The sequence below is a fragment of the Peromyscus maniculatus genome, chromosome 1 (assembly GCF_049852395.1).
Source record: "Peromyscus maniculatus bairdii isolate BWxNUB_F1_BW_parent chromosome 1, HU_Pman_BW_mat_3.1, whole genome shotgun sequence".
Taxonomy (NCBI): Eukaryota; Metazoa; Chordata; class Mammalia; order Rodentia; family Cricetidae; genus Peromyscus; species Peromyscus maniculatus.
In genome coordinates this window covers 12,660,625-12,687,304 of record NC_134852.1, presented here as the reverse complement: position 1 = coordinate 12,687,304, position 26,680 = coordinate 12,660,625, and the positions used below count along the sequence as shown (strand labels likewise).

The 26,680-nt window shown below is 52.9% G+C and overlaps 1 protein-coding gene across 6 annotated transcripts; it reads left to right on the top strand.

Annotated features, from left to right (window-relative positions):
* Positions 1-186: 186 nt before the first annotated feature.
* Ppp6r1 (protein phosphatase 6 regulatory subunit 1) lies at positions 187-25,637 on the top strand. 6 transcript variants are annotated; one of them, XM_042271067.2, is made up of 24 exons: positions 187-416; positions 10,631-10,863; positions 14,571-14,757; positions 14,841-14,978; positions 15,058-15,123; positions 15,887-15,999; positions 16,087-16,200; positions 16,441-16,603; positions 16,693-16,845; positions 16,929-17,063; positions 17,766-17,830; positions 17,944-18,059; positions 18,154-18,239; positions 18,351-18,440; positions 18,518-18,615; positions 21,369-21,426; positions 21,512-21,687; positions 23,803-23,936; positions 24,028-24,160; positions 24,288-24,358; positions 24,467-24,548; positions 25,059-25,169; positions 25,259-25,321; positions 25,406-25,637. In XM_042271067.2, exons 1-24 carry the CDS (start codon positions 378-380, stop codon positions 25,407-25,409), a joined length of 2,628 nt encoding a protein of 875 aa, XP_042127001.2. In that variant the 5' UTR covers positions 187-377; the 3' UTR covers positions 25,410-25,637. The 6 variants fall into 6 exon arrangements, with proteins under 6 accessions (XP_042127001.2, XP_076425751.1, XP_076425762.1 ...); XM_076569636.1 differs by lacking the exon at positions 187-416 and adding an exon at positions 949-1,075; XM_076569647.1 differs by lacking the exon at positions 187-416 and adding an exon at positions 1,183-1,313.
* Positions 25,638-26,680: the final 1,043 nt, after the last annotated feature.

Genomic DNA, 26,680 nt, shown 5'->3' with positions numbered 1-26,680 from the left:
AATATAAAGTGCCAATCTGCTGCTTTCAAGAAGGAAAAGTGTCTTACATGCACTTATCTAGTCCTTAACAGCTGACCTCTACAATGGGCACGAAAGAGGGCATGAAAGCTGGGGTAAACCGAGGCTCAGCGCTAGCAAAGGCCCTTAAGTGACGGAGTCCCGGCGTAAGGGGTTGCTCCCGGTTGTGACAAGAGAGAGCTCTGTGCAGCCGCTGGCAGCAGTAGACGTCGCTTGGGCACCTGCCTAAGTGGGGACAGAGATCAGCCAGGCGACGGCGTCCGCGACCAGCCCGGCTGAACAAAAGCAGCCGGCTTCGGGCGGGGACGAGAAGTGGGAATGGGATCTCCGGGAGCGGACAGCAGCGGCAAGGCAGAAGCATGATTGGCGGAGACGGAACCACAAATGGATTTCCGAAGGTAGCTGTCAGGGCGAAAGACGCTGAAACCGAATAGTCATAGGAAACGGGGTTCTGGGTGCAGCGGCGCCTGCGCAGTGGCCCCCCCCCCCCCCCCGGGTTGATTCAGGAAGCAGAACGTTGGCAACGGCGGGCACAGGCGGCGGCGGCGGCGGCGTTCCGGAGTGGGCGGGGCCTGCGCGCCAGGCGCCAGGGCGCACGCGCACGCGCCGGGCCGACCGAGCGGCCCCCTTGGCGCACCTGCGCACGGAGAGCGGCCGCGAGAGGGCGGGGCCTGTCTCCTCGGGTCCTCCCGCGCTCGGGGCATTGTGGGACGGTGGCGGAGCTAGCTGTGCGTTGGAGGCCCTGAGCTGGACGGCTGGCTGCTGGGCCGGGGAGACCCAGCCGCTTCGGGCGACGCCGAGGTGGAGGAGACGGGCGCCGGCTCTCGGGGCCGCGCTGCAGCCGCCGGGGCTGCGGAGGCCTTTCCCCACCCCGTCCCGCCGGCGCGTGTGTCTGTGTGTGCGTGTGCGTGTGTGCGTGTGTAACCCGCGGCGACTCCCCTCGTCGCCCCTGCTCCCTCGGAGGCGCCTGCGCAGGCCTCGCGGCGGCCGCCGAGCTCTGCCGTGGAACGAGCGCGCCGACTTTGTCGCGACGCCCCGAACTCGTCGACGCTCGGCGGTGAGGCAGGGGGATTCCCTGTGACCGGAGGGCGCTTGCGCGGCTCCGCGCGAGCTCCGGCCCGGGCGCCTGCGCGGGGGCCCCCCAACCCCTCTCCACCTCCCCACCCTCCCCACCCCCGGCGCCGCCCCCGCCCCTCATAGCCGGCCCCTCGGCAGGGCCGGAGCCGCCGGCGGCGGGGCGGCGGGGGCGCCCCGATGAGCCCCGAGTGCGAGGAGCCGCCGCCCCCTCCGCGCAGGTGAGCACCGCGGCCGCCCTCTCACGCCGTCCGAGTTCTTGCCTCCCCGGTCCCCCGGAGCACCCCCCGGGTCGCTTAGCAGCCTCCCCGAGGCTCCCAGCCACTTGTCAGTGTCGTCAAGTCTGTTTCCTGTCGCCGGGCCCGTGTCGGCCTCGCTGTCATCGTCCCCACCCCACCTTCCGCGTCCCCCGAGGGTCCCCGCTGAGTCTCGGGGACTCTCCGTCCTTGCCTCCCTCCCCTCTTCTCCCTGCGTGCAGCCCACCACCCCCATCTCTCCCCACGGGGATCGGCGTCCCCTCCACCTAGCCTTCCGTCCCTCCTCCCGAGCGCCTTCCGCTTTTCTGCCTCCCGCCTTCTCGTCTCCCTCCGGGTCGCCCCTTTTCATTCTCATCAGCCTGCATGGACCCTTGGCCTTTCAGACTCTCGCCCTGGGCTCGGGAAGGCAAGATCAGGCAGGTTTTCCCTTCACCGTGGCCGGGGCCCGTCCTGTCCCTGGCTGACCCCAGCGTCCCGTGGTGAGGAGGCGCTTGGCAGGCACTGTTCTTGGGTGCATTCGTGGGCACTAGTGTGAGCGGAGTGAGGCCTGTTGAGGGCAGGCCCTGGTGGCTTGGGGCTGGGTCCGGGAGGGGGTGGTGAGCAGGAGGTCCCGGCACTGTGTCTGCCCGGGGAGCCACAGGCAGAGTTGGGCAGTCACAATGACTGTGTGTTGTGATGGTGGTAACCCAGGGTGCTGTGGCAGCCGGCCGGCCGCAGAGTGGGAGGGACTGACCGGTGAGACCGGCCGGATGGGTGGCTTTTCTCTCGAGGAAGGCCGAGGCGGAGTTGACAGATGCAGAGTGGGAAGAAGGCCTTTCCAGGTGGAGGAAACAGCACGTGCAAATATGTGAAGGTGGGAGCATTGAAGGAGTCAGGAGTCCGTGGGGTGACGTGGGGTGACGTGTCGAGAGGGTAAAGGGCAGAATGCCCTGGCTGGGACGTGTGTCCAGGGCCTTAACTGACCTGTTCGAGGTCTCCTCTTTTTCCTCCCTTCAGTGGTGGTACTGGGGCTCAAACCCAAGGTTTCCTGCTGCTGGCAAACAACTCTTACCACTGAGCAACAGTCCAGCCTAAGCCTCCCTCCCCTATGACTTTTAAGTTGTGAGACAGTATCTTACTACGTTATTTAGACTTGCTCTGAACTCGGTCTGCAGAGCCAGTGGGATATCGACTCAACAATCCTCCTGTCTCAGTCTTCCAAGTAGCTGAGGTTACATGTTTATGTTACTAGGCCAAGGTGGTTAGGGTCTTCTTGATCACTCTTAATATACAGAGGCAACTTTACTGAGGACGTGCTACCGTTAACACCTCCCTGGAAGGCAAGATGTTTCTGGAAAGGAAGCTGAATTGTATGTCAGGTGTGGTATGGGTTGAAGGTTGTAAAACTGCAACAGGGTTGCTTCCATCTTAAAGGCAAGGTCCTGTCAGCACCAAGGCCAACATTGCAGGGACTGGATTGCTTCAACAGTACACTATAAGCTGTTTATATGTGCATTTTGAATACCTAATGTGGACAGTTTACATGGGAGCACTTGCCATATTCTGCCACATACACTTGGAGTTTTGTCTTGTGCTGTTTAAAGTTGCTTCTCCTGTGGGGTTTTTTGTTTTTATTTTCTGGTAGCCTTTGCCTAATTCGATCATTTCCCCAAGTTCAGTGACTCTAGTCCTCTAGTTTTGGGATTGGGATAATGGGGAATTATTTAGAGCAGGATCTTTTGTGAGTTAGATCTAGGTTCGATTCCTGGCTCTTGCCTTTCCAAGTGGTTTGTTCTTGGAAAAGCTATACAGGCGTTCTGTACCTGTTTCTTTTGTGTAAGTGGGCCAGCAGGAGGGCTCTCTGTGTGGGGTGGTTTTGGGGATTGAGTGCAGGGTTTGCAGATGCCTGTCAGAAGGTAAGGCACAGCAAGCGCACCGCATCGGTAGCTCTTAGATTTACGAGCTGACTTTTCAATGTCTTCGTAGTTCTCAGGTATGATGTGTCCTTTAGGGGACATTTGGCACTGTTTGGAGACCTCTGGTTGTCGAAACTACAGGAGATAGGAGGAGGTATGTGTGTCCCACCCAGGAATGCTATCACTTGTCTTCTGATATACAGGGCAAATAACTGTCCAGTCCTAAATGCCATTGGTGTTGGTGAGGGAGGGAGCAGGGAAACACTGCTACCCTGCTTTATTGCTTAAACACCTTGTGTACTTTGTGCTTCTATGTGATGTGAGCTGTTGAGTATTTTCCTTTGTATCCATCCTCTTTGGTTGTTTGCTTTTGTTTGGTCATGTGGCCTCTTTTATTCCATTGAAGGAAAGCAACCTCATCCTCCCCCCCCCCCCTACTTTGGGATCTCTGGCCAAGTGACCTTCAGAGATCACTTTCTCCTCTCTGGCTTCGGTTTCCATTAATCCAATTAGTACTTTTACTTTTTATTTTGAACCAGAGTCTCGTGTAGATCCACCTGGTCTCAAACTCACTATGTAGCCAAGGGTGACTTATTTCTATCCTCCTGTCTCTACTTCCCTAATATTAGGATGGCGGTGGTGGTCCACTGTTGGAATTCTAACTCAGGGCCCTGTGCATGCTAGACAAACACCTTGGCAAATGAACTACATCCCCAACCGCCAACAAGCACTTTGGTTTTGTATCTGGCAGTATGTTAGATCCTAGGTGACATCTCTAGAGAGTGTCAGGTGCCTGGACATAGCTGTCTTTTCCTCACAGCTGAGATGTATATGCTCTCATAGAGTGACTAAAGCGATGCTTTGAGTGGAGGCTTGATGGGGGGTGGGTTTTTGGAGGAAGTGGTGTCAGGGTAGAGGCCTGAAAGTCTCAGGAGGAGGTAGTCAGACCCAGAGCTTGCAGGGCAGGTAGAGGGCACAGCCCCCATCCTGAGAGCAGTCAGTCTGGCTCAGCTGTTGAATGTTTCTGCCGTTAGACTTGCTGCAAGAGAGAGGTGAGCGGCCTGGGTGCTTAGAGTTGGTGCCCAGTACTGGCTGGGTGGAGGCACACCCATGACTGACCAGGACTTTCTCTTTGCACATCAGTTTTATGAACTCTTCTCCAGGAAGGGCTGCCTTACAGTAACCTCACTGTAAGATATTTCTCAGAAGAGGAAACAGACTCAGTGGAATTAGGTCCTTGGCTTTCATTTTGGAGAGAGAAAATTCCAATCCTGGTCAGGTGTGGTGGTATGTTCTTATAATCTTAGCTTCTTAGGAATCTGAGGCAGGAGGATCAGTTGAGCTTGGGAGTTTGAGGCCAGTCTGGACAAACACATGGAGATTTGAACTTAGGTCTTTCAAAGTTTAGTTTAGTTTAATTTTGAGATAGGATCTTGCGTTATAGCCCAGGCTAGTCTCAACTTCCCAAGTCCTGGCCCATCAGTTCTGGTTTCCCCTCTGTGTTTCTAGGGGCTATTGCACATCTCTCCAGTAGGCTGTTCTGTTTCCCCTTTAGACCTGTGGGCCACTCCAGTGGATGAGTGCTGAGTGTAAACCTTCGAGTCTTCTCCCCAGTCCTTAGCCGAGTATCCTTACATTCTGTTTTCTAATCACATCTCCTATGGGGTTGGGTCAGAGTTTCTGTTTCCTCGGGGTGGTTCTAGGATCTGAGGGGTAGGCCCATGCCCATGGTGGTTCTCTGTCTTCTACCCCTCAGGCTTGCCTAAGCCATGGGAAGTCCCAGCTCATTGTTGCACGTGGCCAGGCCTTTCTGCATGGCTCCCTCTCTAAACGGTTGCCCCCGTGCTTGTTTTGCCAGGGTGATGGTGTGCTCGGAAGGCCACCTTGCAGAGCCTGCCCAGAGGTGGTTAGGTTGCTGTTATTGTCTCCTCATCCCTGGTATTAAGTGTCCCAAACCCCTTTTCCAGATTTGGCCAGGAGCTGGCTGTGGCATTAAAAAATAGAGGCATGATCCACCCAGCCTTTTAAGGAGCTAGCAGGTCTGCTGCTGGTAGCACAGTTTCCTTTCCTCCTAGAACAGCCAGCTGGCCTGGGGGTCTGTCCTGATTCTGGAACCTCTGGGCAGCTCTCCTGAAAGCCCTCCTAAAGGGTTCTCTGCCCTTGTCTCCCAAGCTGGAGGGGTCGGGGGTAGTTAGGGCAAGAATGGAAGAATCGGCAGATCAAGAACCTGCCCGTGGGTTTCCTGGTAGACAGTATTAGAGCTACAGCGGTGGCTGCAGCAGCAGTGGGGACAGGCGGGGACCACCCTCAGGTCTCGTCTGGGCCAGGGAGGAGAAGGTGCGGTGACTGGCAGACTCCTGAGGGGGACAGCTAGCGTCCTAGACCGTAGAACAGCACAACAAACAAGAAGCCAGAGCTGCTCATGTTGGAGCTCATGGAGGAGAGGCAGAGCAGCTTTCGTTTCTAATGGTTTCCTTTCTCATTTATAATTTCCCTTCCTTCCGTTAGCAGCCAGTCTTGGTTTTCAAACCGTCTCTAAAACCAGTGGTTGTCACTTCCGTTTTCATGAAGTTGCTGAAAGTTCCACAGGGTGGGGGTGGCAGGGTGTGTGGTGCTGAGTATTGAATGATCTGAAGAAAGTGCCTAAGTCACGGGCAACTGCTGGGAGCCCCTGCTTTCCTGTTTGAGCACTGTCCCCCTGGTGTAGTGACGGTCTCTCCCTTCTCCTGCTTGGAAGTGTCTGAGCGTGGTCTCAGGGCAGCCTGTGGAAGGGTTTGTTTGCCCTACTGCATCAGGACCTGCCTTCCACCTGCATCCCTCCCGCATGAACCCCATACTGACCATTACCTCTAGACTTGTTCCAGTGGCCCCCTACCCTGTTCTCTGGGAAGCCAGCGTGGGGAGAGAATCCCAACCTCTTCCCTGGGACAGGTGGTAAGGTTGGAGTAGGGATGGGAATTTTGAGGGACTGTGAACTAACTGTACCCTCTAACCAGGCATCTTAGAAGTGAGTTTCTGTCAAAAGACTGTAGCATGTCGTATGGATTCTGATCTGTCTCTTGGTAGCTGTATGGTTCTCTTCCTTGGACCCCTTTTCTAAATAGATTCTGTTGTCAAATGGAACTGACAATGATTCTTTCCCTTTTGTCTTGGTGTGAAGACAACATTCTGACAGACTCGGTCCTGGCGATAACCACAGGTGATGGCTTGGCCTTGCTCCTGACCTGTCTCGGACCGTGGAGAAGGGTTTTTTTGTGTTCTCCAAACAGCTCCACTTCACCACATTTATTTTGTGTGTGCGAGTGTGCATGTACACACACTTTTACCACAGCGTGTGTGTGTGTGTAGAAGTCTGAGGACACTTGCAAGAATCAGTTCTCTCCTTCCACACGTGGGACCCAGGGATTGAACTCCGACGGTTAGGTTTGGCGGCGGCAAAGTGCGTTTTCCTGTCGGGCCGTCTCACCAGCCCTAAGCCCCACTGTATTAGTAGGGAAGTGTGTCGCTAGCACATGCTAGTGAATCTGCCCACCACCCTCTGCATGGAGTTCTGCTGGCCACCCTGAAGAAAGCCTTCATCACTGCATTCAGTGAGGCTCTTCCATGCTTCTCAATTGGGTGTTTCTAAGAGTCCCCCTGGCCCTCTATCTATCCTCTGGATCCTCTGGGCTCCCTATCAACTCTCACACTGCATATCCGTTCTCTGTTCTGTGAGCTTGCTGACTGGTCTGCTTGGTGACCCTTCTCCAGCCAGGCCTGGCCCAGGCGTTGACTCCTAGCTGTAAGATAGGCAGTCCCCAGTGAGGCTTGTGCTGCAGGCCTAGGTGGGCACAGTGTAGGCCTCCTGCCCAGAGTGTAGCTAGGACTGCCTGCCGGGTGTAGAGGCCTTAGTGGCCCATCTCAGCGCGGCTCCGCACCACTGAGGCTCCTTAAGCATCCGCCATCTTCTCACCATACAGACTTAGCAGAGTGGGCTTTCTTACCTCAAGGATGTGGGTAGTGAGGGTGAGGAAAGGGTGGTCTGAGCTCTCCAGGCACAACTTTGGTGAGCTTCCCTCCTTCAGGCCAGCAGGTGCTTTGTTGGCTCTGGTTTGGCCTCAATATAGTGGCCCTGGGCAGATTTTGTTTCTGCATTAATGGTTTTGTTGACATATTATTTATTTGCCGTCCAGTTTATCCATGTAAAGAGTACAAGTCAGTGGTTCTGAGTACATCCATAACTTTGTATAACCATCGGCACAATCATTTTTATTTCATGCTATTTTTTTTCTCATAGTTTTTTAACTTTTTTTTTTTTTTTTGGGAGACGGGGCTGGTGCTGAACTCATTATGTAGTCAAAATTGATTTTAAACATCTAGATCCTCCTGCCTCAGCCTCTCAAGTGCTCAGATTACAAGAATGCACCATTGTGCCTGGCTGAGTTTTAAAATGTTAAGAAAAAAAAAAAAATCACCTCAAAAGGAAACTGTCCCCTTAAGCAATTCCACTTCCTCTAGTTCCTTAAAACTCGTAATCTCTCCTCAGTCACTGTGGATGTCTGTTCTCCACGCTTCGTAGAATCCCTTACTGCCATGTGAGACGGCCTCCTGTGGGGAGAGGCTCCACGTTCGTTCACGGAGGTGAACTTCTTGTTGCTTCCCACCACATGGTCTTCAGCCGGAAATCAGCAGTCAGGATTAATGTGGCGGTTACCCCTTGAGATTATTCTAGTCCTAGGTATGCGCAGATCAGGAACCTGTCTGCCTCACCACCCCCTTCCCCGTCTGTGAGTGTTCTTCCGGGCTGGCGAGTCCCCTGTGCAGTGCATGTTTTCTGTGACAAGTGCTTGGTTGGCCTGTGAGATTGCCCTTAGTGAGGAAGTAGGGAAGGTCTGCACAACACGTGCTTCTTATGAAGGAGGAGTTCCTTCACCGGCGCCCCACATCTAGGATAACACTCGCAGCACCTGCATTGACCCTGGGACTAGCCTGTCCCTTCCCAACCTGCCTTGAGTGACCTTGTACCTCCTTCTCCTGGACTTCCTCCCTTTGGCCTTGATGGAATGGAGCCAAGGGGTGGTAGTGATTTTACTTTATGAATTTCAGACTGGCAGTCTCCTGCCTCAGGGGCTGGAACCTTGTGACAGCATGGTTTGGCAATATGTATGTCTTTTCAGTTAATATTTGTGAGCATTTACAACTAAAGGGTAAGGTTCTGTGTCAGGCAGTATCCCGTGTGCTCTTAGTAACATAGGAAGACTTTGGAAGAATAGTCTAAATTTTTTTTTATTTATTTTGTATTTTTTAGATTTTTAAGTTTTATGTATATGAGTGTTTGGTCTTTATTTATGTCTGTGCACCACATGTGTGCCTAGTCCCTGTGGAGGCCAGAAGAGGGCATTGGGTCCCAGGAACTGGAGTTACAGACAGTTGTGAGCTGCCATATGGGTGCTGGGAATTGAACCCGAGTCCTCTGGAAGAGCAAGTACTCCAAACCACTGAGTGGTCTTCAGCCCCTGCAGTCTTTTTTCTTTTTTCAAAGATTTATTTATTTATTTATTTATTTATTTATTTATTTATTTATTTATTTATTTATTTATCTATCATGTATACAATGTCCTGCCTGCATATATACCTGCAGGCCAGAAGAGGGCGCAGATCTCACTACAGATGGTTGTGAGCCACCATGTGGTTGCTGGGAATTGAACTCAGGACCTCTGCAAGAGCAGCCAGTGCTCTTAAACGCGGAGTCATCTCTCCAGCCCGTCCCCTGCAGTCTTTATTGTCAGGACAGGTAGCTATAAGGGCTTGTTATTGTGTGATAATCTTCTTTCTGGATAGCAGTAAGTGAGCTCTATAGAGGTCAGAGCAAGTGGACCAAGGCTGGGAAAGCCCCTGTGCAAGGAGAATGCTTAATAAGAGACCCTGAAGAATGAGAAGAAGCCAGCACTGGGACAGCCTGCTGAGGGAGACGAAGGCTCAGCGTGTTTGGGAACAGAACGGAATGCAGTGTGTCCAGGGCGAGGGAGGAATGCAGCATGGAGAAGGCTGGGGTGGGTAGGTAGGTTCCAAGCAGTGCTGGAGAGCAGCATCTGGAGTCCATGGGGCTCCGATGTCTCTTCAGAAAGCTCTCACTGGGCGCCTGTGGTGGAGGAGCTCTTCTCCCTAGGACCGGACTCGGGTTGCCAATCAGAGTGTCTTGGGAAATAATGAGGTCTGTGCAAGAGGAGATCAGTTAGGCAGAGAGCGTCTGGTGTCTGTGTGCCAAGCCTTGGGCACTCCTGGCTGGAGCTGTTCTGTGTTAGTTTTATCCAGTGTGCCTGGGGCAGCAGTGGCCTCTCCCTCTGGTGGTTGACAAGCCAGCAGGAGACAAGTGAAGAGCAGAAGTTGTGGTCAGGCCTTAACTGTAGCAAGAATCCCACAGATGCTGTCCTGGGAGGCCTCATAACTTACTGGGATTCAGTTCTTTCCATCCTGTGTGATGCGATGCTGTGGCTTGTTGGATCTGTGCATGTTGTTGAGTAAGTAGCTGGTAGCACAGGCTGGAACTTTGTTGTTGTCTTGAGAGGAGCAAGGCATTAGTGCAGGTCAGGGGCTCAGGACAGTGCTGCCAGCTGGTTAGTACCCAGGGTATTCTGGTCTCAGCTAGTTATTGGAGTCAGGGCTTGATAGCTATGTTATTCTCCTGCCGAACTGTTGATCATCATGGGTTTCTTTGGGCCCTGCTTAGTTACTGTCCTGTTCTAGGAGCCCGGACCCCAAGTTTTCTTCTTCCCTGTCCCAGGCCTGGGCGTGGGGTGATGAGAGTATAGTTGGGCTGTGTTTGTGTGTGTGGTGTCCAGGCAACAGCCGCAGCCTCGAGATGAGCATACTTCCTCTCTCCCGGCTGCCACCACCCCACACCTCACCAGGCAGCCTTGGGGGATCTGCTGGGATAGGCAGCAGCTGTGCACTAGAGGTCATGAGAGCATTTGGATTTGTTCAGCAAATAAAGTGAATCTGAAGCCAGAAGTTCAGATGATATCCTTGCTCGGATACAGGACAGTGCATACAGGCTCATGGGATGGGCCAAGGTCACTGCAGGCCATTTAGCTTTTCCTTGCAGGCTCTGGATGGTCCACACTGAGGACTTCATCAGGCCTCAAGCTGAAAATGAAAGTGACTTCTTGTACTGCAGGGAGGCAGTCTGGAGGCTGAGGTGGTGGGCTCTGGGTTCCCTGGCAGGATTGGGTGCTGGTCACAGTGCTGAGCACATGTGCTGTACCTGTGGAGCTCCTGTGCAGGGCAGACCCGTGTGGAGTCTGCTCTGGGGCTGGGAGGGGTGTGTGTGCTTGGTCACTGTGCTGCGCCTTGTCCGTCAGAGGTCGGCAGGTGTGTGTGACAAATGGATTATGCCCGTGCTTGCAGGGCGCCATGTTTTGGAAGTTTGACCTGCACACAAGCTCTCACCTGGACACACTGCTGGAGAAGGAGGACCTGAGCCTGCCGGAGCTTCTGGACGAGGAGGACGTGCTGCAGGAGTGCAAGGTTGTCAACCGGAAGCTCCTGGACTTCCTGCTGCAGCCATCCCACCTGCAGGCCATGGTGGCTTGGGTCACCCAGGAGCCCCCGGCCAGTGGTGAGGAGCGGCTACGCTACAAGTGAGTCAGTCCTTCACTCTCCCTGTACTCAGTAACTGAGCTCTGGGGTTGAGGAGGTGAGGCAGGGAGGGTCAGGCCCTTTACAGGATCGCAGCTCACCCAGTGAATACCCTCCATGGTCCAGTTCTTTTAAAAGTTCTGTATGATAAGACTCTCTAGACATGCTGAGTATGGGCTTTGGGATAAGTCCCATTCACACTTCAAACCTCGACAGGGAGCCAGGTCTCCCTGCTTTCATTTCATTGTTAACCTTTTTTCTTGTTTGTTCTTGTCTTCATTTTGTTGTTTTTGAGATGGGGTCCCATGTAGCCCAGACTGACTTTGAACTTGCTGTGTTGAGGATCACTTTGAATTCCTGATCTTCCTGCTCCCTTCCAAGTGCTGAGATACAATGTATCCACCATGCTTGACTTGTGTGTGTGTGTGTGTATGTGTGTATGTGTGTGTGTGTGTATGTGTGTGTATGTGTATGTGTGTGTGTGTGTGTGTATGTGTGTATGTGTGTATGTGTGTGTATGTGTGTATGTGTGTGTGTGTATGTGTGTGTGTGTGTGTGTATGTGTGTATGTGTGTGTATGTGTGTATGTGTATGTGTGTGTGTGTGTGTGTGTGTGTGTGTGTGTGTGTGTGTGTGTTCAGGGACAAATGCAAAAGTCATTCTCTCCAGGCTCTCCTTTGACCATGTGAGTTCTGGTGGTTGAACTTAGGCTTTCAGGCTTGGCCTTTGCCTGCTGAGCCAGCTCACCTCCTCCACCTTATTTTTGAGACAGGATCTGTGGAATCAGAAGCTGACCAAGTCAGCTTACTGGCTCAACAAGTCCCAGGGATCCGCCTGCCTCTGCCTCCCGATGGCTGGGATTAAAGATGTGTGACGCCACCAACCTCTTTGAAAGTCTTAAAAATGCTTAACTGCTGGCCTTCTCTCTAGTCTCCTTCTCTTTGTTTTCAACTGATTAAGATTTTTGTCAGGGTGATGTAGGCTTGAACACAGCTGTAAGAAGTAGTTGAGTGATCCCAGGTATAGGTTGCTGCTTTCCCAACTGTGATATTTTGCCCTGACTCTGTAGGGTTTCACACTGGGATAGTGACGTGGACATAGCATGCCTGGTACCTGCCTAGTCCCTGTTGAAAGGAGGCTTCCTGGCTTGGCTTGTACTCTTCTGCGTATGTTCAGGCTTAGTCACCTGCATCAGCTTTTGTGTCTGAACCACCACACCATCCTGTGCACTTCATCCCCACACAGATTCCTTCTGTTCCTTCGTAACACGCTCCATCCTTCTTAACTCACGCTACTGGTCTCTCTCCCTTTGACTTGGTTGTGACTTGGCTTTTCTCAGCATGGCTTCCCGGAGGTTGATTTAAACCCGAGAAAAGGTGTCTTTCCTTTGATCCAGAGAGCAAGATCCTGCCAGGATTGACTGTGGCCCCCTGCATTCATGATGCAGACACTGGTGTGAGGCGGCCTGTGGGGCTCCTGTGCTGTACAGCCAGTCCCTGGCTCTAGACTGCTTTTCATCCGAGACTTTTTGATTACTAATTTCTCTTTTGGATTTTGAGCTTGCGAGTGCAGTGTCTCCATCTGCCTGACCCATTCTTGGTGCCTGGCCCCAAGTGTGTGGTGTGAAGAGCTCTGTAAGGGGAGAGGGAGGCCATAAGGTGCAGCACCAGCTGGTGGGGCCCCAGCAGTTGTGTGCCATCTTGCTGCTGCCCTCCCTTCCCTGGTCTTACATCTCTGCCTCCTGTGTCCATCCTGTTCACTCTGCTGGCCTCTGCCGCCTTCTGTCTTCCCATCCTGGAAACCTTGAGCCAGACAGATGACAGCGAGAGCTGCCACTTCGTTTCCCTCTTTTTTTTTTTTTTTTTTTTTTTTCGAGACAGGGTTTCTCTGTGTAGCTTTGGAGCCTGTCCTGGAACTCACTTGGTAGCCCAGGCTGGCCTCAAACTCACAGAGATCCGCCTGGCTCTGCCTCCCGAGTGCTGGGATTAAAGGCGTGTGCCACCACCGCCCAGCTCATTTCCCCCTTGTAGTGTGGGCTGCAAGGCAGTGCCAGCCGTAGAGCTGTGGCCTCTTTGGTCTTGCTGCCTCTGATAGCACTTCTGAGGGACAGAGTCTATAACAGTAGGGTGTCCCTTGCTTCCTGGTGTCTGTCATTTGCCAGCTCATTCCACTGGGCATCTTCTCCTTTGCTCTTCCCTCTGCCCATCCACCCTCATTAAACCTGCATCTAGTGGGCTGTGATCTAGACTCAGCATAGAGAGCTGACTGATGGTGAGGCATCCCTGCTGGCTCTGGGTGTCCCTGCCCTAAACCAAGGAGTCGGTTTTCTAGATGGGGGGGCTCTTGGCAGAGGTCCCCACAGTTTGGGGCTATACTTGGAGCAGTTGTAGTGTCACGGGGCCCTGGGTGGTACCGGAGCAGTGAAGCTCTTGGAATGTCAAGTACCTAAATGTGTCTGAGAAGAGGAGCAAGGGTTGGAGGTTAGAAAATGACGCCAGGGCTAGGGTGGTAAGGAGAGGGCCTGAGCTGGAGCAGCATGTGGGACTGGACATGGCATTAGAAGAGATGGGAGTTAGTGGGGGAGGGATCAGGAAATGCAGGAGTTTTAGGACTAAGGTCAATTCAGATGTCACTTTGTGGTGGAGGGAGCCCCAGTGGGTTTTTGTTTGTTTTGAGACAATGTCTCTCTATGTAGCTCTGGCCTTGAACTCATAGAGGTCTACCTGCTCACTGCCTGTTGAGTACTGGGATTAAAGGCATGTACCACCACAATGGGTTCCCACTAGATATTTGTTGTGTTTTTAATTTCAGTTTTCTTTATTTTACTTTTTAAAAAAGATTTTGTATATATAGTGCTCTGTCTGCATGTATAACTTACTGCCAATAGAGGGCATCAGATCCCACTGTAGATGGTTGTGAGCCACTATATAGTTGCTGGAAATTGAATTGAAGACCTCTGGAAGAGTCAACAGTGCTCTTAACCGCTTGAGTCATCTCTCTAGCGTGCTCTGTTTTTTGAGACGGAGTTTCTCTATGTAGCCCTGTCTGTCCTGGACCTCATTATGTAGACCAGGCTGCCCTTGAACTCACAGAGATCCACCTATGCCTTCCAAATGCTGGGATCAAAGGTGTGTGACATCATGCCTGGCTGTTGTAATTTTTTGTTTCTTTGGGTAGCCTTGGCTGTCCTGGAACTCGCTCTGTAGACCAGGTTGGCCTCAAACTCACAGAGATCCTCCTGCTTCTCCTTCCCCAAGTGCTGGGATTAAAGATGTGCACCACCACCACCTGGCTAATTTTTAAAATTTATTTTATGTGTATGAGTGTTTTGGCTGCGTGTGTATTGGTGTTACCAGATGTGTATGATGAGTGTTTGGTCCTGGTGGAAGCCAGACAAAGCTGTTGGATCCCCTGGCACTGGACTCACAGCTGCAGTTGGTTGTGAGCTGCCATGTAGGTGCTAGGCATCAAACACCCAAGTCCTCTGGAAGAGCAGCAAGTGCTCTTAGCCCCCGGTCTATAACTCCTGCACCCTCAGGGTTGTTAAGGAAGCCTGGGGAGGGTACAGAAATTGAAGGGGACTTTGAGTTCTCTTTTGGATTCCCTTCCTGGACACAGGACCCCTGAGCAGCCCAGGGCTGGATGTGGGGATGAGGTGGGGCCTTCGCCTTCTCTCCGCACCCACACCTATCCTGCGCTCACTTCCCAGGTACCCTAGTGTGGCCTGTGAGATCCTGACCTCTGATGTGCCCCAGATCAACGATGCCCTGGGTGCAGATGAGTCCCTCCTAAACCGGCTCTATGGCTTCCTGCAGAGTGGTGACAGCCTCAACCCGTTACTTGCTAGCTTTTTCAGCAAGGTCATGGGCATTCTCATCAATCGCAAGACAGACCAGGTGCCTGCCGACTCAACATGTGGGTGAGGAGTGGGGGGGGTGGGTATCAGAACTCTATGCTGTGACACAGCTTGTGCCCCCAGCTTGTGTCCTTCCTGCGCAAGAAAGATGACTTTGTGGACCTGTTGCTGCGGCACATTGGCACCTCGGCCATCATGGACCTTCTGTTGCGCCTGCTTACTTGCGTGGAGCGGCCCCAATTGCGGCAGGATGTCTTCAATGTGAGGGCCTGCTCAGGAGGTGGAGTGGTGGAGTGGGATGGGCTGGCGTATGGTTTAGGAACTTACCCTCTTCCTTCAGTGGCTCAACGAAGAAAAGATTGTCCAGCGGCTCATTGAGCAGATCCACCCATCAAAGGATGACAATGTGAGTGCCGGCTGACCTCTTCAAACTCTTTTATGTTCCACATCCCCTTGTGCCTTAAAAGATGGGTAAGGGTGCTGAGGATGTGGCTTAGTTGGTAGAGAGCTTGCTTAGCATCCATGGAGCCCTGGAAACATAAACCAGGTATAGTGGTACACACCTACAACCTCAGTTCTCTGGGACTGGGAAACACATAAACCAGGTATAGTGGTTCACACCTACAACCTCAGTTCTCTGGGACTGGAAACACATAAACCAGGTATAGTGGTTCACACCTACAACCTCAGTTCTCTGGGACTGGAAACACATAAACCAGGTATAGTGGTTCACACCTACAACCTCAGTTCTCTGGGACTGGAAACACATAAACCAGGTATAGTGGTTCACACCTACAACCTCAGTTCTCTGGGGCTGGAGGCAGGAGAAGGAGAGGTGTAAGGTCATTCTTTGCTTCCTGGAAAGTTTGGGGTAAGCTTGGGTTACATGAGACTTCCTTGGCAGGGGGTCTTGTGGCATGGGTTAGTCCTCATTCCTTTTCATGGCGGAATCATAAATACCCACGCTGTGGCTGTACCAAGCTTTGTTCTCCATTTAGCAGTTGATGAGTATGTGGTTGAGCAGTGCTGCATGTGCACACATCAGTGTCTCCGTTCTGGAGGTTTAGGTACTGGCTTCCTCACTGTAGCATGCATCCCAGTGTCTGTCGGAAAGGGCTGGCGGCCGATGGTTGGCCTGTGCTGCATCCTTCCTTGTTTCCACTCCCCAGCAACATTCCAATGCATCCCAGTCCCTGTGTGACATCATCCGCCTCAGCCGGGAGCAGATGATCCAAGGCCAGGACAGTCCGGAGCCAGACCAGCTGTTGGCCACCTTGGAGAAGTGGGTTTGCAGGACCAGTGCTGAGGCCTGGGGAGGGACCTGTCCTCGGGGAGCCCTGGCCCTTGACTCTGACTCCGCTTCCCTCAGGCAGGAGACCATTGAGCAGCTCCTGAGTAACATGTTTGAGGGGGAGCAGTGCCAGTCCGTCATTGTCAGTGGGATCCAAGTGCTGCTGACCCTCCTGGAGCCTAGGAGGCCACGGTAGGGTGCCCCTGCCTGCATCTGCAGTCCCTCAGAGCCTCAAGGTCGAGCGAGGTGGCCATTGTGCAAAGATGTGGGGAGTCAGATATATGGTCCTCCCCCAGCCAGGCCTGACCTCTGCCCTGCTTGTCCGACCTGTCAAAGAACTCCAGGTGTTCAGGGCACAAGACTGTGGTGTTCCTCTGGCCCGTTGCTGTGGCCTGTGTGGCACAGTGTGCCTTCATCCTGCTCTCTCCACAGGTCTGACTCTGTGACCATGAACAACTTCTTTAGCAGCGTGGATGGGCAGTTGGAGCTCCTGGCCCAGGGGGCCCTGGATAATGCAGTATCCAGTATGGGTGCCTTGCATGCCCTGCGTCCCCGGCTTGCCCGCTTCCATCAGCTCCTGCTTGAGCCTCCCAAGGTGGGGGACTGGTTGTTGTGATTCTAGAGGGAAGTGAGGGTGGAAAAGAAGTACCCTGTGTGCACTAAGCATCCCTTGTTCCTGTGTAGCTGGAGCCTCTCCAGATGACGTGGGGCAGCCTGGTCCCACCACTGGGTAACACAAGGTTACATGTGGTCAAGCTCCTGGCCAGTGCTCTGAGTACCAACGCTGCTGCCTTGACACAGGAGCTCCTGGTGCTGGATGTGCCCAACACCTTACTGGTAAAGGGATAGGATCAGGGGCCAGGGAGGCGGAGATGTGGGCAGAACATTTCAGATACCAGCCCCTGTCCCCACTCCCTCAGGACCTCTTCTTCCACTACGTATTCAACAACTTCCTGCATGCTCAAGTGGAGGTGTGTGTGAGCGCCATGCTGAGTTCCGGGCCCCCTCCAGACAGCAGCTCTGAGACACCTGTCCCAAATCCTATCTTGAAACATGTAAGCTGGGGCTCATGTTCCCCTCCCTCTGGGGACCTGGTACCTTAGGACATACCTTCCCAGAGGCCTCCCACTTGGAAGCATCAGGACCTAGGACGGGTATGGGATACACAGTTGGGGAGACATGGGTATATACTGAGGGCCAGTGAATGCTGTGACTTGGCAGTGGAGAGTGGGACACTAGGAGCAGGTGAGGGGCTGAGCCTGGTGGGTGCCTGTGTACACTCCATGTGAGAAGTCAAAAACTCATGCTAGGTACGGTGGCCCACACCTTCATCCCAGACCTGGAGACGAGGATCTCAACTTAGGTGTCTAGCTTAGGCTACATAGTGAGATCCTGTCTCAGGGAGAAAAAAAGAAAAAAAATAGGGCTTGGGCCGTAGCTCATTTGGTTAGTGCATGCCTAGCGTGCATGAAGTTATGGATGGTCCCTAGCACAACATAACAAAGCAGGTGTGGTGAGGGTCCAAAGATTATAGTCATCTTTGACTACGTAAAGAGTTTTAGACTAGCCTGGGCTACTTGAGACCCTGTATCAAAACGGGGCTTTAAAGCAGGCCAGACACTGGCTCCCACCCTTCCTTCCTCTGCTTGCTTACAGGCTGGGGCCTGGTGAGGTTGGCTTGCTGTGGAGAGGCCCTTCCCTGCGCGGGCTCTGAAGGGTAGCTGTCCCCAAGCCAACTCCTCTTTGCTCTCCTGCAGCTCCTTCAGCACTGCCGCCTGGTGGAGCGCATCCTGGCGTCCTGGGAGGAGAACGACCATGTGCAGTCAGTGCTCGCCACTTCCTGTGGGGAAAATAGGGCGGTGGGAGGGTGGTTGGGGGCCTGGGTAGCCCTGACATCCAGCCTGTCACCCAGCTGTGCTCTCCACTCTCAACCAGGTCTGGAGGGGGCCCAAGGAAAGGCTATATGGGCCACCTGACTCGGGTGGCCAATGCCGTGGTGCAGAATGCAGAACAGGGGCCCAATGCTGAGCAACTGGGGCAGCTACTAAAGGGTGAGGCTTGGGGCTGGCTGGAGAAGCAGCTTGAAGAGGTGGGTGTTGGAAGCTCAGGTTCTCCCACCTCACACTCTCCTGTTCCTGTACTCAGAGCTGCCAGAAGATCAGCAGCAGCGGTGGGAAGCCTTTGTGTCAGGACCCCTGGCTGAGACCAACAAGAAGAACACAGTAGATCTGGTGAGGCCTGATCTGCTATCTCACCCATGCCCCTACTTCTACAGCTGCTTGCCTTGCCCTCGTCTGGGGGCTTGAGCTGGCTCTGAGGACTCTCCTTCATCCCGTCCCCAGGTGAACACTCACCACCTGCACTCCTCCAGTGATGACGAGGATGACCGCCTCAAGGAGTTCAACTTCCCCGAGGAGGCTGTCCTGCAGCAGGTGGGCCTGGGCCTGTGCAGGGGGAGGAGTCGGGAAGGGCAGCTCCCTTCCAGCCCTGACCTCCATGACTCTCGTAGGCTTTCATGGACTTCCAGATGCAACGCATGACCTCAGCCTTCATTGACCACTTTGGCTTTAATGATGAGGAATTCGGGGAGCAGGAGGAAAGTGTGAAGTGAGTGTTTCTCGTGTGAAGCCGGGGCTCTGCCTTGTGACGCATGTGCCCTGTGCTGCCTGTGGTCACGGTGCCGCCTGGCCTCAGGAGGGGGTATATCTTGTGCCCCTGTGTATATCTTGCATCTTTTCTTGAATGTTCATCTATTTGTGCAGCCAGCAGCCTGTTTCTGGGCATAGCCCAGCTGTGGCTTAAGACCCGGCCCTGGAGTTATCTTCCTTCCCACAATGAAGGTCCTGAGAATGGGACATGAAGGTTCCTCATGGTGAGGGTGGTGAGCAGAGTGTACGGTGTAGGAATGGTGCCTGAGTGAGAGAAGACAGTCTTGATGAAGTCTTGATGTTTCTAGGGAAAGTAGAACCTGGTTGTCAGGTGGCCGAACTCTGAGACTATGCAGTTGGGTGGAGGAGCTGGCCTTGGGGAGCATGGAGTGGACATCTGGGTCATCGCTTGTGGTGGTCCGGGATGTTCTCCCACTGGATGTTCTCCCGTTTTGTAATACTTTGGCCCTTTGAGCAAGCTTATCGACTATATGCACCCAAAGAGACAAAGTCCTAGGAATTAGCCAGACGGAGCCTTGTCAGGGTCCTTATGCTGAGCATCTCTGGAAGCATTGTGGTGGACAGCAGTCTGCTGTGGCTTCACTGTCCCCCTAGATACAGCCATGGAATCCTGTGTTGGCGGCTTCTCTGCTTCCTGTCTAGCCTTATTTTAGTCAGAGGCCTTCATTTGGTCCCTTGGGGAAGATGCTCAAGTGGAAACTTGACTCCATCCTCATGGGAGTGGGGCTGGTTTCTTGGTAGATGGAGTTAGGTAACTAGTTGTACTTTTGAGACAAGGCTCTGTTCCTGCTTTTCCACCAAGATAAGTCACAAGGAGAACGAAGCTCTTCAGGGTTAGAGCAGGGAAGGTACCTAGTCAGCAGTGTCGGGGGAAGGTGTTCTGTAGTCCTGCTGGGGGACACCAAGTCTGCTGAGGGGGCAGTGCAGTGTAGCATTGGCTGGGCCGCTCCACTCTTGACTTGCTGAGAGCCTCAGCTCCTCCTTTTGGGGAGTTAAGGACACTCCCTTGTAGAGTGGAGTATATTACTGCTGAGTATTCATGAGCCTGAGACGGCCCCTTGGGAAATAACCCCAACCTGTGTACACGATGTGCATCTGTGTATAGTGTTCTTACCATGTAAGGGTAGAAAGGCATCTCAGTAGAAAGAAAAGCCGGATGTGGTGGCACATTCTCGTAATTCCAGTATTTGGGAAGTAGAGGCAGGAGACTTAGGAGTTCAAGGTCATCCTCAGCTTTATAGCAAGTTCAGGGCTAGTCTAGGTAGGCTTATGAGACAGACACTATCTCAAAACAAATTGAAAAAGTGGGTAAAAGACAGAAAGTCACAGGCTCTGCTAGGAGGAGGAGAAGCTGATGAGTTCTTTTAGAGAGCATGTGGATACTTCCAGGGTGCAGGTTTCGTTTCATGTGATTTCTGTGGGGCTGTCCGTAGAGCTGAACAAAGATGCCTGTGTACTGACTGGCTTGTCAGGTGCCCACTGGGAGACGCTCCCTGCCGGCAGCACCCGCTGGGTAGTTCAGACAGTTAAGTCTTCTTACTGGTATCCTACCCTCATGGTTGGGAGTGGTGGGGCCCTGGCAGCAGTGTGTTATTTAATCTTCAAAAATGGTTATGTTCCCGTGTTTAGCATTTGAACAGACTGTAGGCTTATCAAAGGTCAGGCAGGGGTCATGTGTCAGCTACTCCAGCCGGTACCTTTACTCTGGTGGGGTCTGGCTGGGAAGGTCTTGAAGCAGTTTGCCTTGTCGGCTCTCAGTGTCATCTGTTTTCCAGGAGTGTGGCACTGGCCCCGTGCCCTTCCCACTAGCACTTGCATCCTTGCAAGAGAGGGGGTGATGGTCACAAACTCAAGGCCACAAACCCTGGCAGGAAGCGACAGGTCCCCCTGCAGTAGCAGTAAATGGTACTGGTGTAGTTAGAGCCCCTTCCAGAGTGTGGCGGAATAGGGTGTGTCTTGCTGATGCCTTTCAGTTGTTGGCTTTGTTGCGTGGTAGTTATGAACAGCAGATTGATACAGCCAGAGCTGTTGTTACCAGGAAACATGGGTGGATGTGTATGTAAGCTTTTACAAACTAGGTTGTAGGTAAATCCTTAAAAACACGCTTCCATGTAGATTCCGTTTCATTGATTTTTACAGATGTTGAAATGAGATTTAGAAGTGCCAAGTGAGTCGCTGAGGCTGCTCCACAGATAGGATTCAGACCATCCTGTAGAGCTTCCTGCATGGCAGGTCACCTGAGTCCCTGTCTTGAGCATCGAAGGGAGCTGTGTTGTTTTGTCTTAACATTTATTTTAAGCTTGTGTGTATGAGTTTTGCCTGCATGTGTGTATGTGTACCACATGCATACAGTGCCTGCGGGGTCCAGACGAGGACGTAGAATCCCCAGGAATTGGAGTTATGGATGGTCATGAGCCACCACATGGGTGCTGGGAACTGAGTCCAGGCCCTCTGCAAGAGCAACAAGTGTTTTTGACCAGTGAGCCTCCCCTCCAGCCCCAGGAGCTGTGTTTCTATGTTTAGGGAGGAGATGAGGACACTTCCCTTTAGTGTGATTGTGCTGAGAATATATCCGTTAGGTTGACTTCCTTCTGTGACCTCAGAATGCTGTGAACCTTAGGCAGGAGGTGACTTGCACAGTAATGAGGGTTGCTGTGTGAGAATATGTCTCACTGCATCTCTCTTCCCCAGTGCGCCATTTGACAAGACTGCCAACATCACCTTCTCCTTAAATGCTGATGATGAGAATGTGAGTGCTCCCTGTCCTGTGGTGGTGGGTGGAGGGTGTAGAGGGTCACAAGCAGTACAGCATATCCTCCTGCCCTGCCCTGCAGCCCAATGCCAACCTGCTTGAGATATGCTACAAGGACCGCATCCAGCAGTTCGATGACGAGGAGGAGGAGGAGGAGGAGGAGGGCCAAGGCTCAGCAGAGTCAGATGGAGAATATGGCGCCTGGCAGGGCAGCCAGCCAGCGAGGGTGTCCCATGCAGGCCAGCCCCCCGGTGTCCGGTGAGTCTTCCTTCACGTACGCCTAAACCTACGCACTCACACACACCAAAGGCAGAGGCTTGTAAGTGCTGGACTGAGGCTGGAGGTGAGAAAAGTCAGTGTGGTGTGTGTTAGTTGTGTGGTTTCAATCACAAGTGGTAGAACTCAGTTCAGATTACGTTGGGTACGAAATGAAGAAGGCACCATTATTCACCTGTGCTCCTGAGTTCAGATGGTGCCACACAAGCATCCCTTTCTCCCCTTTCTGGAATGAGAGACGATAAAACCCCTCTCAAATTAGATTATCAGCTTTGTATGGATAATTTATTTTTTTTCTTCCTTTTTTTTTTTTTTGTCTGATACTCAGTGTGATCAAATTAATTCATGTCAGACCTTTTGCTGAGATGAACACTACCAATGCATGGCCTGCAGCACTAAGCTGTTACCTCATGACTGGATCTGAAGAACGGTTGTTTGTGTTAATGTTATAATTGATATGTAGCATGCATACAGATAAATGTACAGACCTAGTGTTTGCAGCCAGACGGAATCACTCAGTCTGAATCTAGAGCCAGCAGCAGGACCTGCCCTCTCCTCCCTCTGTGCCCACATGGCTGCTGTCCTCTCTGCCATGGGCAGCAGTGCCCATGATGTCGTGCCCACTCTTTAAAGTCATACAGTATAGGGGAAGGGTCCTATATTTGTAATACTTGTCACTAGGATGTTTTGAGGCAGCCTCCTGACTCTAGGAATACATGTGTGTGCCACAACCCAGAGTTTTACTCTGGGGTTTTTATTATTAATTATTGTATGGGTGCACAAGTGCCTGGGTGTGGTTGCAGTGTGTGTGTGTGTGTGTGTGTGTGTGTGTAAAGACAGCTTGCAGGAGTCATTCTCTCCTTCCACAGTTTGGGTCCCAGAGATTGAACTCAGGCAGTCAGACTTGGTGGCAGGTGTCTTTATTTACTAAGCCATCTTGCTGGCTTGAATGCACATGCACAGACATTTGGACAGATTCCTTGTGCAAAATGGTAGATTTTCATTATGACATTTTAGTATATGTTGTTAACCTTTCTGACCCTCCCTATCCCCCCTCCCCTCTTCCCAACTAACTACCTGCCCTCTTTTTGTGTCTTTGTAAACTCTGGCTTATTTCCCTTAACAGGATGGTCTCTGTTATCCTGCAGATATCATAATCTCATTCTTTATGGCTAAATAAACTCAAACCTCTTTTTGTGTGTAGATCACATTTTGTCTAGTCCTCTGTTGATGAACACTGAGGCTGATGTTATAACTCGGCATTGTAAATAGTGTTGTAATAAACAACTCTACAGGTGTCTGTTCTGTGCTGACTTAGATTCCTTATGTGTATACCCAGAGCCACCTTGCAGAGTGTAGTGGACCTAGCATTAGTTTGAGAAAAAAAAAAAAGCCCCACCCTCCTCTCTCTCTTTTTCTTTCATGACAGGGTTTCTCTGTGTAGTTTTGGTGCCTGTCCTGGAGCTTACTCTGTAGACCAGGCTGGTCTCGAACTCATAGAGATCCACCTGGCTCTGCCTCCTGAGTGCTGGGATTAAAGGCGTGTGCCACCACCGCCTGGCTGCTCTCTTTCCTGAATGTTACACTGTACTCACCTTTATTATACCTGTTTACATGTGTACGTACATGCTTTAGGAGGTAGGCTCTGCACAGGAGGGATGGCCTGGTTTTTCTCTGAGTTTGGGTTACCCTAGTCCTCTCTTCCTCCTTTGTGTGCATAGGCAGTTGGGATTTTCTTCATGACTACACCCTGGGTCATAAGCATTCAGACTATTTTTAGAACAGCCAAGGGTGCTAGGTGTTCTCAGGATATGGCAGTGGTGTTGGCTGGCATTTCTAGCTGGAGGAAAAGGCATAGTAGATCTTGTGTTCGGGGGATGACCCTAGGGTGGACAGTCCTGTGTGTTTGGTGACACTGGTGACAGAGGCGACTTGAGAGTTGGTGCTTCATCTGTGCTTGTGGGTGTGACTCAGCCTTCTCCAGCATCTTCACACCCCTGGTTTCCTGGACCATCTGCTCTGGCTCTGGGCTGGGTGGGGAAGTGGGTCGGTCGGCTCTCCCTATATGGTCTCCTAATGAGTTGGTGTCTGAGGCAGGAGTGGAGGAAGCACAGACAGCGAGGATGAGGAGGAGGAGGAGGAAGAAGAGGATGAGGAGGAGGGGGCTGACCAGGCCGTCTCTGGGAGGACCAGCCCTTCCTCCTTGCCCAGCCCCAGCCCTCAGCCTTCTGGTAGGTGTTTGGGGGCTTGGGCTCAGGTGGACATGGAGTGTCTGCCTGCTTTAAGCTCACCTCGGTCCATGTTCTCTTACCTCTGCCACAGGCCCAAGTTGGACAGCCACCTTTGACCCAGTGCCTATGGATGCCCCAACAGGACCCTCAGTTTCCAAGGAGGCAGACATATCCTCCACCCAGATCCTGACCAGCCCTCCAGCCCACGATGCCCCACAGCTCAGGTGTGGATGAGCAGGGCAGGGCAGGCGGGTACGGGTCTCATCTGGGAGGTCCTCCCACCTCCTAGTCCTCTCTTAGGCTTGGGTGTTGACCACAGCCACACCTTCAAGCTCCTCTCTTACCTTCTAGGTCTCAGGACCCCACACCCCCCTCAGCACCTCAGGAAGTCACAGATAGCAGCAAAGTAGCAGAGCCCTTGGGTGAGCCAAGCCATACCTTTCCCGTAAGGGCACTGGGACAGCAGCAAGGCCATGTCTCAGCTTGCTGGACGGTGACAGCTGAAATGTGGCCCATCTCTCCTTCCACAGCCCCCTGCCAGGCCTTGGTTAGTGTTGCGGATGTCCAGGCCACTCTGCACGGGATGCGCTCCGCCCCCAGCTCCTTGGACAGGTGACCATTGGTGTCCCATCTGAGCTCTTTGCTGGAGGTGGGGTAGGGGAAGCCCAGACTCCCGCTGAAGTGGATGCTGGGCTCTTGTCCCTAGTTGTCCTCAGCACCAAGCTCTACCTCGAGCTACTATGCCCCGTGTCCATTCCTTTTAATAATTAAATGTTTTAGACAGTGGCACATAGGGCCCTTGTGACCCCAGAGGTGAGATCGGCTTCCAGGAGGATCAGGGACCACAAGAAGCAGGAATGTGCATGGCACCACAAGCATGTCCTGCAGGGGGATGGCCCCTGAGAGCTGCCAGAGAGAAAGCTGGGGAGGCCTGGCTCTCCCCCAGCAGCTCTGCAGCCCCCTCCTGCTCTGCCATCTGTATGCGCATAGGCTTTCCCAAAGCTCTGAAGTCTCTGCTCTCCAGCCCTGTCCTCCCCTGAGGTCTCTTCTGGAGAGATGGTGTCTTCAGGCAGGCAGAGCCCTGGGAGCATCTAACAGTAGTCAAATTTGTCTTACCTACAGTGCAACCAGAGACCCCTCTACCTCTGTCCCAGCCTTTGAGGCCCGCCAGTCCCCTCAGACCGTGGAGGGGGAGAAGAGCCCAGAACCTTTGGGGCTTCCCCAAAGCCAGAGGTGAGTTAGCCTCTCTGGGAGGTGTTGGGTGGATGGGCAAGACTGGAGGGGCAAGAAATAACCTCCAGGTCTCCTTTCTGTCCTAACAGTGCCCAGGCCCTTGAGATGCCCAATGGCTCTACCCCAGCAGGGCCTGTTTCATCGGGTTCCCAGTGAGTGTGCCTACAGCTTGGGGGTGGTTGGGCAAGATGGGGGGGGGTCACTGGACCCTCACAAGTGTCTCCCTCTGTTTCCAGGTAGCTGCCCAGCGGCAGCGGTGGCCAAATCCTCTGTCCTTCCCATGGAATCCCCCAGTGGGGCAGGATGGGTCCTTTGGTGGCCCTCTACCCCATTATATCCTACATTCTCTCCTCTGGACTCCAAAGGAGGCTGGTGCCAGGGAGATGCCCTCACCCACCCCCATTTGCACTGAGAAGAGAAACTATGGAGCTTTGTCTCCTAGAATAAAGATAGTCACATAGAGAGAAAGGAGAGAGAGAAAAAAAAAAAGAGAGAGAGAGAAACATATATTATATATTATATATATATATATATATATATTGAAGGAGGAGTAAGAAAGGAAGCCAGGACAATAACTGGGTCAGCAGCTCTGAAGCACAACCTCCCCGTCTGTCCCAGCGGGGACTGGCGCTGGGGTTTGAGGCCGCTGACCCGTGCTCTGGTGCAGATGCTTACACCCAGCCTTTCACTCAGGACCACCTTGGGGTGTAACAGAGGGCATTAGGCCCATATGGCCATGCGTTTGTTCAGACCTTGCACTTCGACCAGGCATCTGGCCCCTGGCCCTGGGGAGCAGGGCTTCCCTGGCAACGTCCCCAGAGGCCCAGAACCGGGGATTCTGGGTGCCCAATGCCCTGAGGGTCCCAGCACTGCTGCCAAGTGGCCTTGTCCCAGCTCCTTCCCCCAGGCTGGCGTGAGTGTGCAAGTATGTGTGCAGAGCTTGTGTTTCATACTGCAAATATAAATAAAGGAAGACAGCTGAAGATTTCTGGTGTCGGACCTTGAGTTCTGGGACTCAGGGTTGGGTTAATCTGCTCCACACGGCCTGGAGAGAGCTCCATTCTCTTGGGACTCCCCTGGTGAGTGAGTGTGTGGGGTGGGGAACGCCTGTGCTTACCAGGCAGAGCATCAGGTCTTGTTGACTTAGCACTTTGGGATCCTCATCCTGGGGGGTACCCCCTTGCCCAGATTTGCAATGCAGGTCAGGGTAGGAGCTGTGCTGAGTCAGCTGACAGCTGAGACCTGCTAGGAAGAACAAGAGGTCCCTGGACCTTGGAGCTGGGCTTCCAGCCATTAAGGGGATAGGAAGCACTGGGCACTCAGGAGGCAGAGCCAGGCCACCTACATGAGTTGTAGCCTGGTCTACGAAGCGAGTTCCAGGACACACACGGCTACACAGAGAAACCCTGTCTTACAAAGCCAAAAACCAAACCAAACCAAACCAAAACGAAAGGGTGGGCTAGGAGGCAGGGAGCTGCCTTGAGAGTAGGCACACAGTGAAGTGTCCCTGT

What these genes read in the sequence shown, in the direction of transcription:
- Ppp6r1 (XM_042271062.2), top strand. Translation starts at nt 2,143, where the DNA reads ATGCAGAGTGGGAAGAAGGCCTTTCCAGGTGGAGGAAACAGCACGTGC. An exon ending in GGCCAGCCCCCCGGTGTCCG is followed by an intron (nt 21,688 to 23,802) that starts GTGAGTCTTCCT and finishes TGTCTGAGGCAG; the next exon opens with GAGTGGAGGAAGCACAGACA. An exon ending in GCCCCCAGCTCCTTGGACAG is followed by an intron (nt 24,549 to 25,058) that starts GTGACCATTGGT and finishes TCTTACCTACAG; the next exon opens with TGCAACCAGAGACCCCTCTA.